General features: G+C 42.2%; 1 protein-coding gene across 1 annotated transcript in view; it reads left to right on the forward strand.

The window, feature by feature from the left end:
* The window catches only part of BCAS1 (brain enriched myelin associated protein 1), a 51,234-nt gene that overhangs the window by 16,846 nt on the left and 17,346 nt on the right, over positions 1-17,042 (forward strand). The window contains exons 5-8 of the mRNA XM_037402688.1: positions 2,543-2,683; positions 5,831-5,866; positions 6,206-6,409; positions 16,585-16,752. Of these exons, the coding sequence (XP_037258585.1) occupies positions 2,543-2,683; positions 5,831-5,866; positions 6,206-6,409; positions 16,585-16,752 (549 nt within the window). The remainder of the gene's footprint in view (positions 1-2,542; positions 2,684-5,830; positions 5,867-6,205; positions 6,410-16,584; positions 16,753-17,042) is intronic.

The following is a 17,042-nucleotide window of genomic DNA, read 5'->3' on the forward strand; positions in this document are numbered from 1 at the left end:
GAGAAATAACTTCTGTCTTAAAGGTAAAGACGTGTTCTTAAGTGAGGCTTTCCCCTTTGTGCAGTCTGAGCCTCTCCTGAGTGCTGTGCGGCTTTCACGGGGTTTGGCTGGCACAGGGATCACTGTGCCTTTGAGTCCTGGTCACACTTTCATTTCAGCTGCTGGTGCACCCCCTTGGCAGGGAGGAGCTGGGGTTTAGCATGCAAGGGCTAGTATGTGCCCAGTGTCTCTCGGCAGTGCTCTTCCATGGTGAACAGGACAGACAAGCTTTCTCATGAATCTGAGAAACAGCCACAGCCCACTTCAGCTTTGCAAAGCACGGCAGTGTGCTCCCTCCTGCTGAAATGCAGAGGTGTGTGAGGCATCAGTGACACTGAACTGGGTTGGTGTTATTTTTGTAGCAACATGCTGTCATTAGCCGTTGCCTCTGGCTTTAATCAGCTGGCTAAAGACACGGATGCTTTCAGCAGCCTGTGCACACCCTTAGTGGTTGTCATTTCATCTATGTGAACACAGGAGTTTAATACGAGTTGAGTCATACTTCCTTGGAGTAATTGATCTATTGCAAGTTTATACTAACCAATGTGGCATTTGGATCAGATCTGCCCCAGACCACCTCTTTGACCTTTCTGTAGCAGATCCTGTCTTGTTCCCACATTGTACGTTTGGGAATACTAGGAATGGTACAGTGTACTGCAGGGGGAAATGGCCAATTTTGTTGTGACTGGCCACAGCCTTTTCTCAGTACAAAGCACTTTGGGAAGATGCAACGGCACAGAATGGGACAGTCCTGGAGAGCAAGACCCCAGCTTCACCTACTTATACTTGTTACGTTCTGTACTGTGGCCTTTTCCTCCTGCCTGTTTAGTTGTGGTCAGCCACAGGGCTTGATACTTCACCTTGTAAATGCCATAGGCTGATTGTTTCTGTAGTTCCTGGAAGTTTTTGCCAACTCACTTTAAAGCTTTTTACTGGTTGAAAGCTTTTTTTTCCCTTGTTCAAGTATAAAAGAAAACAGAATGAAGCTTGCAAAGGGACAAGCTAATTACCTGAAGGATGAACGCTTGAGTCATTTGCATTGAAATATTTTTAAAATTCTTTATTTCTTTGTTATATATTGGTCTGATTCTTAATTAAATCAGGAAATACATTGCCTAAAGGAGATTGGAATCAAGTCCAGGATACTAGCAAGTAGTGAGTTAAAAAAAAAATACATCCACCTTTGTACTAGGTAATGAAAGGCACCTTATTGTTTTAAAACCTGACACTGAAGAGTGAAGAATGCTACCCTGTATTGTCTGCGATTAGTCATATGTTATGGGCATACGTACGGCGCAGTCACCATAGAACACACTCTTGTGTTAACTTGTTTCTATGTGGAAGCTCAGTTAAGCAACCTTGCATGCTTCTGGTTTTGTGTGTCTCTTTTTTTATTAATGAAAAGATGGAAATGGTGGTGGAAGAAGAAAAAAAAAAAGCCTATTTTTTATTACATGAAAACTTAAGTTTTTTTCCTGCACTGACAAATCCAGAGGGTTGTGTTGAAGACTGGGGGTGAGGGGGGGACAGCAACAGTGACTTGAAAAGCAAAGTTTTGAGAAGGTACTTCATTAAAAAAATATTCCAATTCTGTGAAAAGTTAAATGGAACATTTTAGCAAATGCTATTCGGGTTTTTCCAAGACTTGCAGAGAAGCCACGTACTTGAACAGGGCCACCTCTACCCTCTCTGCAGGGTAATTGACTCTGCCTTGAGCCACAGGCAGTCTGCTACCACTTTTAAAATAGCCCGATGCTGCTTTTTCCCCATATAGAAAGCTGGCAATGTTTCCTTATTTCATAGCCCTTTGTAGTGGGTTTTTCAATGTGTTGCCTAGTTTTTTTAGAGATCTGGTCTCTAACATGTTTTGGGAACCGTTGTTCAAGTTAAATGCCTCCTGCAGATATTTAAAATGGAATGAAAAGGAAGCAGTGCTCATCCAATACTTTTAGTGTCAGTCTATCATTACTATTTTTCTGATACTTTCATTTCTAACTAATTTCATGAACATTAGTGCAAACTTGAAATAGTTTATGTAGCATATATTATGAATATTCATACTGCCTCTTTCCTGAATAATGCATTATGCAAAACATTTTCAAGTCTCTCTAACACTGCAATAAAAAGAATGAAGGTATTTTCAATGATTTATGTATCTGCCTATTTTAACACTATAATCTCCAATTCAGTTACTCATGGTAACTAAAACACAGAGGTCGCAGTCTTTGTGGGATCTGAGTCTCAATGAAGATTTTAGGGGGCAAATTGTGGTTTAATTTTGAGTCAACTGGATTGCCTTAGCTTTTATATTTATTTCACTACTCATGTGAAAGGAAGTCTAAGGAGAACTGAGCAATCGCTCAGAAGAAAACATTATTTATTGTCGAGAGCAAAAAGGAAATGTTTGGATTTGATACTACATGTGTGAGTAGTTGAATGTCTTCTGTGAACCAAGAAAGAACTCTGCAATAAGTACTTAACTTCAAATGCTGTTGTACAAAAGGGATCAAAAGTGGAAAAAGGCCATGGCGGGCAACCTGCTCCGAAGACATCAGCAGAATCCCAAGCTAAAGGAGCCAAGAAAAAGAAGGCAGAAAGTCCCAAGCTAGGACACAGTACTTTTAGTAAACTCTTTAGGCATAAGGTCTGTATGAAACACTAGCATGAGCAGAACCCTGAGCAGTAACAGATGGCTCCTCTCACAGAGTGAAGTTGTTTATTTGGTGACTGAAATCAGCATCTGGCCAGCTGTGCAATGCTCTGAAAGCAATGGCATGAGCATTTCTGTGCCATGCCTTATGAAAATGATCTTCATGTGCAAAGTTTCTCTTGTTATACCATCTGTGAATTCAGGATTCTGAAACAATTCCTCTAACCTTCCCTGCTACGTGCTTCCCAGTTACACTTGCTAATGCTGACTAAACTTCCCTGGCCACTTAAAAATAAAAGGTACTGACAAACAATGAGTTCTGCAGGCATGAACGGTGCCTACAGTTGTAGGACAGGTTTAAGAGTTCAGTCCAACTACAATTAAGGCTTTATGATCCACATTGCCTTACCTATTTTGACCACATGCCAGTGCATGTTGGTTTGGTGAACTGGGGCATCAGATACGGCACAGAGAAAGTGGGAATTCCCTTGACAAATACTGCTTTTCACTGAAAACAAGAAAAGTAGTCGTTTATTGAATCCAAAGTTTAGTTTGGAGGGGAAAAGTCTGGTTTTCAAGGATACTTTAAAGTTGTTCAAAATGCACACTTTTCATGCAAATGATTGCTTCAGAGGACATTAGCTTTTACCTTTATATATATATTTATATCTCACTGAAAAATCTTTGGTCTCAAGGCCTGTGTTTGGGCATTTCTGCATTCTCTGAAGATAATCTGCCATGATATTCTGTGGCAGGGAGGCAGAGAATTGTAGCTTTTTAGCCCAAAGAATGCAGAGGCAGAGACCCTTCTACTGGGGGAGGAAAGTAATTAATATTTAATGTTCACTCAAAACACCCACATGGAATTTCTGGTGAGTAGGGGGCTTTATAATCAAAGGCATGGGTCAAAGGGAGTTCTTCAAGCTATTTTCAAAACAAAAATGTTCTTTCCACGGTCTAATTTTTGAGATAAAAAAGTCATCTGTATATTATTGAAGGAATAATAATCTTTCCAATGGTTTTAAGTCTACAGTTCTTGCCAACAGCCTAAAGTTAAGATCTTGTATATACTGTATTGATAGCTAATGGTTTTGATATTTAATACAATTAAAATATTAATTACTTGTTCATAATCAATTAGGGCTTCCAAGTAAAAAAACATACCTGGCTAGCATTTTTTAAGGTGCTAAGCCTTTTCAAGAGTTCAAAATCTTGCAGTGAGTTGTTGGGAAAGATAATTGGGTTTCATTAGGCTGTTTGATAGAATTTGTAACAGAGCCTTGGTCTGGAATGAAAGTAGTTATCTTGAAGGAATGCAACAGCACTAAAATTTTACACCAATAAAATCTATCTTATAAAATGTCATTACTTTTTAAACAGTTTTTTCTTGTTTCTAAGTTTATTTTCACAGTTTGCTTTCAACATACAAAATACAGAAGCAATAACTAAGGTATCATTTATGACATATTAAGAATAAAGGAGATGGATTAAAATGGTGCCAACAGTTTGCTTGTAAGGATGGTTGAAAGTGGAAATTCAAATCAGAGCACTGATGTGACAGGCAAGCACTAAAGTTATCACCTCTAGTAAAAAAAAAGTTTATCTCTTTTCATTTGAAATGCCTTAGCATGATGTGTCAACTGGATGAATAAGTAATGAATTCCTTTATTTGAAATTATCATTTTAATGTATGTCTCCTCATATTTAATTTTAAGCAGTTCACTGTCTCCTCTGAAAGTTCTTTCCCTGCAAGTCTTCCAAAATGCACTTCTCCACACTTTAAGTATAGATTGACTATTAGGTTAACAGAAACATTGTTTTTCAGTGTCCTGTGTTTACATGAGTATTAACTTTAAAGCAACTTGTGAATGTTGTTTTCAAACACCAACATGTATCCTGGTATAAATCCATAATATAAGCTGATGCAATGTGATTTGGCCATTTGAGCTGAAAGGCTGAGTTTGGGTGGCACTTGACAGTTGGGTCCCTGTCTGTTCTTTTATGCACATCCATGTATATTTGCCTTGCATTGCATGCCAGTTTGGTAGTACAACCGTACTGATTTATGGAATTTTTACTCGGAACAGAAGGGTTAATCACTTATTGTCAGCACTGGTATTGAAGCCAGCTCATGGCATTGTACTACTTCTTACCGCTTGCTTTGGGTCTTGTTCATTAGAGCTAACCACAAAAAGAAGTTCTTGGCTCCTGCAAAATATCTCTCACCTATTCTTTTAAGAAATCTGCAGAGCGTGTGGCAGGCTGCCTAAACCCGGGGGTGCTGGACTCACGTTTACTTGAGTTTGTGGCTTGCTGCTCCTCTCTTTGTACTGCTCAGACGCTCATCTTCAGTGTAAGCCATGCTGGGTGTTAGGATTGATAGATGCTGGTATGTACCACTGGCCGGGAAGGAGTTTAACAAACTGGATCCATCCTGGCTTTTTGTGTTTTGGTGAAACCAGGACGCCCATGACTGTGAATGATTTTTTACAAAAGAGTAAATTCAAAAGCACGAGTGGATGGACTAAAGCAATCTCCAGCACCTGCAGAGCGGCTTTTTGTAGAGCTGCAACTCCTGCTTCTAAGTTAAAAAGCCACTGCTGTTCTGTGTCCCTCATTTCCAGGCAGTCATCTGCCTATGTTTTGTATCCCAGAAAGCAAAGTTTCCCGTTCTGAAGGTGACGTTAGCACGTCCCTGACTGGTATGCAATTCCTGCAGTGGAAAAGACCCAGCTCTGGCTCGTACATGTGCACTGAAAGCTGTGCACCAGACCCAGCTCAGAAAAATATCTGCTAGTATCTTAAAACCCTGGGTAATGTCTTACCTGAAGAAACTGGGAATCCATACGTAAATACATATATTTCTACAGACGCTGAGGACTGCAAGCAGAGCAGCGTGAGCACATAGCAATTCCACACAAGGCTTCAGTGCTGCTGCAGGTAGAAGGATGCAAGCTGGCAGTCCCTCCAGGCAGCCTCGCCTCTGCCAGAGATCAGTTTCCATGGTTGCAGGAGCCAGGACTTTCACAAACATTCACTAAAAATAAAATAATTTGTGACACAGACAATTCCTGAACTGTGTAACTGTGAGCACTGACGCTGCCAGAAACAGACTTGTCTTTGTGTTTTGTTTCCCTTCAGGCTGCAAAAGAGACCCAACAGACAACTAACACCAAAGTGAGTAGGATGATTCAAGTTATCTGTATGAATAATGCAGTTAAAGGGTAATTATTCTCGCTGTCATTTTCAGTCTCGCAGACAGTGTTTTAATTTCTTTATCAATTAATCAACTCTGTTATGAAGGGTGGGTTGATATGTAATTTGCTTCCTCTGTTCAAGACATTACTTCATTCGAAAGGACAGGGATGCAGCCCGTAAGCTGCACCTTGTTGCCTTGTGTGTCCTGTGCAGCGGTGGCCTGCTGTGCACTCCTGTACAAGGTGGTGCCCCAACTCGCTGCAGGTATCTTGTTCTTCACATCTTTCCAATAGCCTATGTGTTCATGTTTCTTTCTAGAGCACTGAACAGCAGCCTGTTACCTCTGTAAAATCAGACAAAAATGTCCCTTCCTCTCAAGAGCCACAGACAACTAAGCAGAATACAAAAGCCCCCGAGCCTGCAGCTCAGCAGCAGGCAGTGGCCAGTGAAGCCCCCAAAGATGTGACGAAGGAGAAAACATCGTCCACTCCTATGCCGCTGAGCAAGCTCTTTTGGAAAAAGGTACGTCTGGATTTCAGAGCTGGTCCATCCCACAGCTCCATCTTCACACAGTGTCTAGTTATTGCTAAATACAGAGTTACAGTAAAGCAGTCAAATCTGCACAGTTGCATATATCCCACATGTCAAATGCACAACAGGCTATGCATGTACAAATGCATACGTGAGCTTTGGGCAGTCACATATGCACATGGTTATAACAGCAGTTAGGCTCCTGCAGAAGAATCTCATAAAACATAGCCTTTTAAACCTGCCTGTAGTATTTTTTTAGTGCTGTTATGGAAGAAGAAATGTTATACTCTGTCAACTTAACACATTTATTAAAAACCCCACGAAGATTATAGTATTCTTTACCAAATTATGTCATTAATAGAGACATAACCGTAAAAACCTATTTCATTTTCATGAGAAAGGTTTGCTTTAGTTCTAAATGTCAGAAAACCTGGAATCTGGTGGGTCTATTCTTACTCAATAGAAAAAGTTGCATACCAGAGCGGATCAGTCTTTAATTTTGAGGACTGAGGTTGATTGCTTGGGAAGAAGTATTTTTCCTCAGGTAAAGTAAAGATTTTAACCAAAATTAGGGCTAACTTTGAAAACACGGTTCCTGTTTTCATGATCTGTGTGTTTTATAAGCTGAAGGATAATTCTTTTCTCATTTAATTTAAGGGAAGAGCTGTATTAAACTTCACTGAATCACTGTATGTTGAATAACTGCTTTCCTGGGCTTCTGTTCAAGTTCAAATCCCAGAAAAGAACTACTTCCAAACGCACAGATGCTGACTGAGCAGCTAGCCCTGCAGCTTCTTTAGCTGTATTTCCCTACTGAGCAGTGGTGCTAGACATACAGTTTGGGTATGTTACTTACATTAAAAAAAAAAAAACAAAAACCACTAAGGTCTTTAGATATTTACAGAATAAACATGCATGAAAACAATCTAAGCTTGAAACATTTGTAACTTGGGACTTCATTTCCTGGGGAATGAGGCAAATCAGGTATTTAGAATGAGAGGAAAGTTGTGAAGAAGAGGGAGAAGGATTTTTTTTTGTCTAGTTACTGCTACAGAAACCTCCTCCTCTGAGTAGCCTGGCGTATTTGAAAACAGGGATGGGAAGCAGGATGTATGCTGAACGTCTGGCAGATGGTTGTATGTAGTTTCAGCGTAAATTTGGAAGTAATAAAGCTGGTCTGAACTTCAGTAATTTCATAACGAAGTAACAAGGTCTTTTGTGCTTGAAAAAGAAAAAGCATCGAAGAAGGGAACGTATTCTTGCAGAATAATAGGGAAAATCATTCCTGTGGAGGAGAAATTGGTAGTGATGGTTGATTTAAAAAAAAAAAAAATCTGATAAGGTTTTGGTAAGATTTCAAAACCTTAATTTGAAAGATTAAACCAAACTAATGTAGTTATAGCTATTTTACTGCTCTGTAATGTAGGTTCTGCCCACAGTGAGCACCAGTTCCCTATATCTTGCATTACAGCTAAGCTAAACTAGTTTTAAGTACCTACCCTGTGTTTCTTTAACCTTATAACAATCTTCATGTGAAGTCCTGGGATCTCAAACATCTCAGGGGTGTAAAACTTGTACCAAAATTGTCTTTCACTTATGTTTGTTCATAATGCTGTGTTAAATTTATCCTACATCAGTAGCAGCTGCTTATGTCAGTGTCATGGTTTAACCCCAGACAGAAGCTAAGTACGCACAGCTGCTCGCTCTCTCCCCCCACAACAGCAGGGCTGGGAGGAGAACTGGGAAAAAGGTAAAACTCATGGGTTGAGACAAGAACAAGTTAATCATTGAAATACAATAAGAACAACCATAATGAAAAGGAGAGGGAGGGAGAGAGGAATAAAATCCAAAAGGGAAAAAAAATACCCAGGTGATGTACAATTGCTCATCAGACACTGACCGATGCCCAGCCATTCCCTGAGCAGTAACCAGCCCACTCCCCCCAGTTTACATACTGAGCACAATGACCCGTGGTATGGAATACCCCTTTGGCTAGTTGAGGTCAGCTGTCCTGGCTGCGTCCCCTCCCAGTTTCTTGTGCCCCTCCAGCCCTCTGGCTGGCCAGCCCTAGGAAACTGAAAAGCCCTTGACAGTATAAAAACCACCCAGCAACAGTTAAAATCATCTGTGTGTTATCAAATTTATTCTCATACTAAATCCAAAACACAACATTGCACCAGGTATTATTAAGAAGAAATTAACTCTACCCTAGCTGAAACCAGGACAATTCGTTGAATGGAACTACAACTCCAAGCAGGTTTTGGTTGCTACCAGAAATATTAAGGGCTAGTTAAATAACTTATGCAAATGCACTGAGCTATAATAGTATGTGAAATCTGAATTCTGTAAAAGGAGCCCAGTTCTGCTTAGTTAGAACTTCTTTGGTCTGGAATCATGCTGAGACCAAATGTTTTTGCAAGTTTTCTGCTTTTCTGGAGTAAATTTCTGCAGCAGAGAAGTGAATTTGGTCCTAAGAATTAAAAAAAAAAAACAAACGCGCCTGCTTGAGCATTGAATCCTTACCTATAAAAGGCTGATGTTGCTTTACTGGATTTTCTTGACAGAGAATAATATTGTATTTCCTTTGATGAAAGACCCTGGTGACCCAGTCAGCTTGAAGCTAAAAAAAATGATGATAGATGTAAAATAAAATAATAAAAAAAAAAATCCTTAGACTACAGGTTAGCCTCAAACTCAGCTTGGTTCGAAGATTCTGTCTTTTTTTCTGCAATGATTTTATCTTTCTTTCTGGCACACTTAATGTACTGCCCTTTTGCTAGGACAGAGAATCGAAGCTAGCAACTGTTCTAAATAGGTGTATGATGCAGAGTCACATGTAGTTTTCCTTTTGAACTAACAAATAGCAAACACAACACTCAATAGATCCAGGATTCAGATCCAGATCCTCTCTTTCCAGGCAGTCTCTTAGATATCTATCTTCTGATGAGCTTTCACTTCAAAGTAAAGTTAATGAAGTGCCTGTCAACACATTGCAGTTAATGCTGCTGCTCTGACTACAGATAAAAAAATATCTAAAAGAAAAAAAAAAAATCCTTATTCAGCTCCTCAGATGGAAACCACTTTGACTGTATTTGCCCCATTTCCTGATCAGTCTGCACAAAATTGTCATAACTGCTACTTAAATGTTTGTCATGCTAGCTTTTGGGTTTGGGTTGGGGTTTTTTGTTTGTTTTTTGCAAATGCTGAGGAATATTAATAGAATAATACAGTTAGTAGTTTCCAATATTTGTGTTGGAAACTTGGTTTCAAGACCTTGTAGATATCTGATCGGGGCAGAGAAACATGACACTTCATTTATATCTGATCAAAGCAGGCCAGTGAATGATGGAGGAAAATGATTGAGGGAGTATTATTTCAAGTGCTCTGTGAATTATCTTTAAAGCAGATATATTTTTTAAAATCCAAAATTTAAGCTACTGCAATTCTGTTGCCATACAAACGCAGAAAAATCATGCCCTTTTTACTGTGGGATATTTATCTACTGTTAACACAAACAGCAAACTGGTTAGCTAGTAAGTGAAGCAGAATAACACTTTCTATTCCTGAGCTTGCAACTGTGTTCTTCCATAGGAAAGCAAAGATAAATATTTGGGTGGAGCGTGTGAGATAAATGTCACAATTGCACAGGACCTGCCATGTTCCTGCAGTAGTTTCCCTGCTCCCATCCTGGGATATACCGTCTATCATGCAGGACAGGAGAAGATTCTGGCCATTTTTGGCTGGATAAATGGATGAAGGAACTTGAAAGAGAATTGCCCCTGGCTGAGGGAGTGAGGAGGACAATAAGCAACAGGCTTTTGGTGGCCGTTTCACCACCTGAGTACCGGCACGGCTGCCACCCTTACAGCAGAGGGGACCTCTAACCGCCTCAACCCAGCAAATCAAACCAATGGGATTTGTGAGTCAGAACCACACTCCTGGGATGTTTACAGACCAGTGTGGCTTAACCATAAGCTGCCCATGGTTAACACTAATCGGTTAACAGTCTGAGCTGTTACAGCTACAGATCTGCCCAGTGGCACCCTCGTGCAGCAGCTGCAGGTCACAGGGGGCTTCAGGGCGGAGGTCTGAGAGCACATCCATGGCTGAAGCTGAGCTACCTTAACTGCAGCAACCTCTGTCGTCTTCGCATTGGCAAAGGAGGGCAGGAGGGTGGGTTAAAGCCTCTCTAACCCTCCCTGCTTCCCGCCTGTGAGTCTGCAAGCAGCAGGAACAAATGTCAAGCATGACTGCTCTTTTAAGTGGAAATTTCTTGAGCAAAAGGTCATCTCCCATATATATTGTTAAGATAAAAGAAAACCTGCTTCATAAAGAAGGTATGACCCAGGGAAAACAGAAGAACTGTTCTTTGTGTCTAATGAAATGCAGTGCAGAGTACCAGTTCAGACTCCAGTACAAGATCAAAGCAGGGTATAGTGTTTACCTCAATTCTGAGGAAAGATTCAGCAAGCAAAACGAAAACTCCTATCAAAGTTATCCAGGTCACAAAATAAGTTACGCTCTCATAAGGTGACAATTTGTATGGTCAGAAACCTAGATAAGAAACTGTTGTAGTAATAGTTCCCCAAAGCAATAAGAGGGTTTGTAAGAACCAGACCACAACTCAAAGAGTAGACACAAACTTCCCACCACAACTGTTTTAAGTAAGCTCATTAATAAAACAAAATCAGAGATGCTGTCATTCAAGAGATGGAGGAATGCTTCCCAAACACAGTGAAATAAAGAGCCTAGTAAAATACTCCTATAAAACACAACTAGCAATGATAAATTAAAATATTATTTTGAAGAAGAAAACAAAGGTATTTTCTGTAATAAGAAGAACAAAGGATGGCACTCATCTTACTTCAAACAAATGTATCTTGAAATGTTTCCTAAGCTTGGCAGAGTGCCTTCAAAAAACAAAAATCAAACAACCTAATGGCACTTCTGTCTCTGTGGTGCATAACAACAATAGCTGCTGACTTCGGCTGAATTTAGTACAATTTGTGTCTAAGGAAACTGGAGGCAGAATTTGGACCCATGAATCCAGCAGCCTCAGTTGATGCAATTTGTAGATGTAAGGAGATAACTTACTTTTATGTGAACGTTTATGCATCAAAGACTCATGAAGCAGATAGATCTGGGCTGGTTGCAAATTCTTATTATATACAAATTGCAGTTTCTTCCCAAAACTAGTCACAAAACTTGATATAACTTTTGGTTTTCTCCCAGGTGAGTAAAGAAACCGAGCCCATTGCTCTAGAGAACAGGTTAGGTTAATGTAGTGTCATTCAAAGTTTATTGACTTCATCGTTGTTAGGCTCTTCCCATCACACTTTCAATTCCTGCCAGAAACACTTTGGCGAGTCCCTTGGATGCACAAATGGAAATTTTTCTTCTAGTTTCATAGGGGAAACAAAAATGAAAAACTCTTAAAAGTATGTCAGAAAACCTTCACTGGAAGGGGTTTTCCCCATCTACTGAGACACTGCGTGCAGGCATTCTCTGCCTCTCTGAAGCATGCAAGATAGCATGATCCTGTGTCATCGGTCTCAAAGAACATGCCACCTTGGTCAGTCTTATTGGAGAAGAGGATTATGTGCTGTCTCTAGAGCTTCCTTTTGTCCCAGCATGTCTGAATAGCCTGATCTGATTGTATAAAAATTGTGAAACCTCCAGTCTTGGAGATACTAAAAGCTCAGCTTGACAAGTTCCTCAACAGCTTTGAGCAGACAGTTGGACTAGGCCTCCAGAGATATCTCTGAGATCACAAAGTTGCAAAAGAAAATCAGCAGCTTCAGTTAATTCATTCTTAGAGAGGGAGATGGGTATACAAGAATGATTCCTGGAGACAATTTATTAACAGTCCTTGCAAACTGGGAGGTCCCAGAAGACTGGTGGTTAGCTAGCGTGAGGCTCATCTACAAGAAGGGCAAAGAGGACCCAGGGAGCTACAGGGCTGTCAGTCCGACCTCGGTGCTGGAGAAGCTTATGGAGCAGATCATCCTGAGTGCCATCACATGGTACATACAGGTCAACTGGAGGATCGGGCCCTGCCAGCAGGGGTTATGAAAGGCAGGTCCTGCCTGACAAACCTCATCTCCTTCTATGACAAGCTGAACTGCCTAGTGGATGTTGTGGGTGGTGTCTGCCTGGAGCTCAGTAAAGCCTTCAACACCGTCTCCCACAGCATCTCCTGGAGAACCCGGCTGCCCATGGCTGGGACTGGGGTCTCTGCGCTGGGTAAAGCCCTGGCTGGCGGCCGAGCCCAAAGAGCGGTGGGCAATGGAGTCACATCCCGCTGGCGCTGGGCACAGGGGTGTCCCCAGGGCTCTGCTGGGGCCGGTGCTGTTCCATGTCTTTACCAGCGACCCGGACGAGGGGATCGAGTGCACCCCCAGTCAGTGTGCAGGTGACACCGAGCTGGGCAGCAGTGTTGATGTGCTGGGGGGCAGGAGGCTCCGCGGGGGTCTGGGCAGGCCGGGCCCATGGGCCAAGGCCAACTGTACGGGGGCCAGCAGGGCCGCGTGCCGGGCCCTGCCCGTGGGCACCGCAGCCCCGCAGCGCCCAGGCCGGGGGCACAGCGGGGGGAACTGCCCGGCGGGACAGGGCCGGGGGGGGGCTGGTCGCCGGCCGGCTGGGCAGGAGCCCCCAGTGTGCCCAGGTGGCCAAGGCGGCCAGCAGCAGCCCGGCTCGTGTCCCAGACGGTGTGGCCAGCAGGGCCAGGGCAGGGACTGTCCCCCAGCACTTGGCACTGGTGCGGCCGCACCATGAATCCTGTGTTCAGTGCCGGGCCCCTCACTGCCAGAGGGACACGGAGGGGCTGGAGCGTGTCCAGGGCCGGGAACGGGGCTGGGGAAGGGGCTGGGGGGCTCAGCCTGGAGAGGAGGGGGCTCGGGGGGACCTGATCGCTCCCTACAGCTGCCCGGCGGGGGCTGTAGGCAGGTGGGGGTCGGTCTCTGCTCCCAGATAACAAGAAGAATCAGCCTCAAGTTCCACCAGTGAGGTTTAGGTTGGATATTGGGAAAAATGTCTTCACTGAAAGGGCTGTCAAGCGCTGGAACAGGCTGCCCAGGGAGGTGGTGGGGTCACCATCCCTGGAGGTGTTTAAAAACCATGTAGATGTGGTGCTTAGGGACATGGTTTAGTGGTGGACTTGGCAGTGCTGGCTTAACGGTTGGACTCAATGATCTTAAAGGTCTTTTCCAACCTAAATGATTCTGTAATTCTATTCTAATTATAAGGAATTTATCATAAAATTTTTAATAGCAAGCCTAAGATCTTACACAAGGTAACCTGTAAGTTCTGCAACAATTTTGATATGCCTAAAAGTATGAAATTAAAATAACTTCATAAGTACACTAGATATCTAAGTTCAAAAAGAAAAAAAAAATAAGATACTGTAAAACAGGATTTAAACTTTCCTAAAGCCTCCCATGGAATCCATCAAGAAATGTACAAAAAGTTGCCAATTGCTTTAAACAAATCAATTTATCTGAATAGTTGACTATCACTTTGTTCTTTGCTTTATTTAAATAGACAGTGCTTTTCAGAGTTTGGCATTTCGCCCCAGGACACATTTGTTTTCAGTAGTGACACCAACGCTATTGCATAGACAGAGCTTGAGAGACAAAACTCATTTGGGTTGCAGCTGTAGGAGCGCAGCAGTAATATGATCCCAAACCGTAATCTTTGAGTGATGAGCTCCCAGAAGCTAGGTTGCTGCTTTATTGAGCCACTGTTTCAACTCATGCAATGAATCATTTCCTTCAAGCAAATAGATGGTGAATTGATTATATGTATGTGTGAATAGGCAGAAATATAGATTAAAATTATTACAGATTGATTATCTCAAAAATGTTCATAAATATAAATTAAATCTACAATTCCATGGGGAAGCGGGCTATGCTGCAGTCATCACAGGCAGCAGGGGACAAGGAATATTTATTCCCTCATCATTCTTCTCCCCCCTACCCCACCCCCAAAATGTTCATTTCTTCCACAAAAGAGGAGTACAGAACAAAGCAAAATCTCTCATGCTGCTGTAGAAGTCCATGGTGAGTCCCTATCTTGCATGTGGGGTCCCCTTCAACTCGAATATGATAGAACTAAAAGGTATAATACTGAGGAAAAAAAGGCACAAATAAATTGAATGGCTTCCGTATGAAGAACTACATAAATTAGTATTTATTTATTTTTTGGCTCAGAAAGGAGTTGGCAGAAAGGAAGGTGACAGCAGCCTACAGAACGACTACTGTAACATAAAAGGTGAACAAGAAAGATCAGTCGTTGCTCAAAATAAAAGCAGTAGAGTATCAAATAAAATGATTTGATGACTAACAAAAATAAACTACTTTAAAAAAAACAAACACACTTTCGCTGTAAAATCCTTTGCCACAGGACTATGCTGGATGTCAGGAATTTATATCAACTGAGAAAATGTTCAGCTAAATTTCTGTAGGAAAAAATCCATCAAGGGCTATTAAACCAAAGATACTCCATGGGAATCACCAAGTTGAAGACAATTGGGAAAGTGTGTGAGGGCAGCAGTACTTTAAGCTGCTGTTGCTGTAGGAAGCATCCATTTTTTGCCGATCTGAGTAAGGATCCGGGCCTGGGGTGAATCTCTGGTATTATCTTTTAAATTGTTTTCATGTTCATGTGGCTAAAATTAATTTGGTCAAAATAACTATGAGTATGAATTAAGTGTGAGTTCCTGTAAGGATATGTAAAAACTGTGAGATATCATTCTGAGATTTATTTACAGCAGTTCTTTCCTACAGTAACCATAGCATATATTTCAGCTGTAACTTGTATTTTTAAGCAGCAGCATGTGTTGAAATGCCAATACCTAGAGTAACTGCTTCTGTTTGATTCAGTATTGGAGGCTGAGGGTGCAACTTACCCTGCTTTCATGTTCTGCACCTTTCTGTGTAGGCTGCAAAATGATAAAGGGCTTGCTCCAGGTCAGAATACCTGGTTATTAGCATAACAGCTTCTTTTCACGGGAGAAAGGAAGATACTTCTTTATACAGTTACCATGGTATGGGAATTAATTAGTGGTCCTTGAGGGCACAGGAGAATGATATTTACCAGGGCATTTATAAAAGGCAGAATAGTCAGCGAAGGAAATGCACGTTCAGCCTCCCACCCAGCTGTGCCTCCACGTCCGACAGCAGAAATGTGCCTCCTGTTCACGTATTCTGCTCCACACAGGTCTTGTTCAGTTAAACACATCGAGCATTCCCAGGATAGCCTTGAGAAGGCTGTGGAATGAGACATGCAGGAGATTAATCAATAAATCTTATGGGGAATCCATATTTCAGAGGCATTTACAAACCGCATGCCTCTGATTGAAGTACTGTTATAATAGAAGGAACTTTCCAGTAATTCACAAAAGCTCAGTGGGACCCAAAATCCTTCTACAAAGGCAACGTTGCTGAGTACCCAGCAGCTTTTCTTGTACTCAAATGAGGGTCAACACTATCAAAGAGGGTGACTGTGACCCATGGGATTAAGCGAAGTAATAGATGAGCTACTTAACTACCTTGTACCTCAAGAAGTCATTTATATCTTTGCAACTGGGAAGAGGAGCTGGCGTTGCAAATGTGACCAGCCTGAGAAAGCTGTACTTCTGTATTTCACAAAGAAGGGTGCCAAACAGTTTTAACGATTAATAGTGTCCACGGTGTGTTTTAATTAATCCTATTCCTGCTTTTGTGTGCAAACTCCTGGCTATGATCTTGCTCATTTCATTGGTTTTACGTGAGTGTCATCTACTCAGGGCACATATTACAATATGTAATTTTGTTTAAATTTTCTTTTAAAATTGTGATCAAAGAAAAATTATTCTGTTTGGGAAGTGGTACTGCAATTCAAGAAAGGCTATTTCTTCAGTTTAAACAAGGACTTAAAATCCCACCAGCTTCTATGCTTTTTTTAAATGAGGATGAATCAAATTCCTGAAGAAACACGTACAGATGGCAGTGAAGCTGAGAATGCTTTTGTGCCGTATTTGTTCCTGATGTACCAACTTACTGCACTGCTGAAGCACTTTGATTGTAATCTCTTAAAAAAAAAAAAAAGGCAAAACAAAAACAAAACCACAACAAACCTCACTGATACTTTTTTTTCTTTTTCTTAATGTTTCTCCAAAATAACCCCAGAATGCGTCGGAAGAAGCAGAGATTGTAAGCAATGAAAAAGCGGACGCTTCTTTAGAAGCAGTGGCTCCTGGCAAAGAGGAGGTTAAAAGCCCAGAAGCCGCAGAAGTGAAACCCCGCAGAGAAGAAAGCAAAACCCCCAAAGCCAACCTGAGGAAGTTTTTTAAGCTGGTAAGCAAGACGCGCAGTTGCCAGGGTTGGGAGCCATGCGCTCGCTGCACGGCTGGGCTGGCAACTCCTGGAAAACCTGCTGAACATCAACGGCTGTGAGAGCGCAGCTGCGCAGCTGCGCCCGTTCCCCGCGGTGCGCGCAGGGCTGCGCCCCTGCCCCCCGCGCCCCCCCCCCGCGCCCCCCCCGCGCCCCCCCCGCGCCCCGTCCTGCAGCTCCGCCTCGTGGCGCCTCCGGGAAGCGCCGCCGAGGGGCGCGGGGCAGCCCGCGGGACTTGCGCCGCCGAGGAAGC

This window comes from Falco rusticolus, chromosome 10, assembly GCF_015220075.1.
Source record: "Falco rusticolus isolate bFalRus1 chromosome 10, bFalRus1.pri, whole genome shotgun sequence".
In the NCBI taxonomy this organism is placed as follows: Eukaryota; Metazoa; Chordata; class Aves; order Falconiformes; family Falconidae; genus Falco; species Falco rusticolus.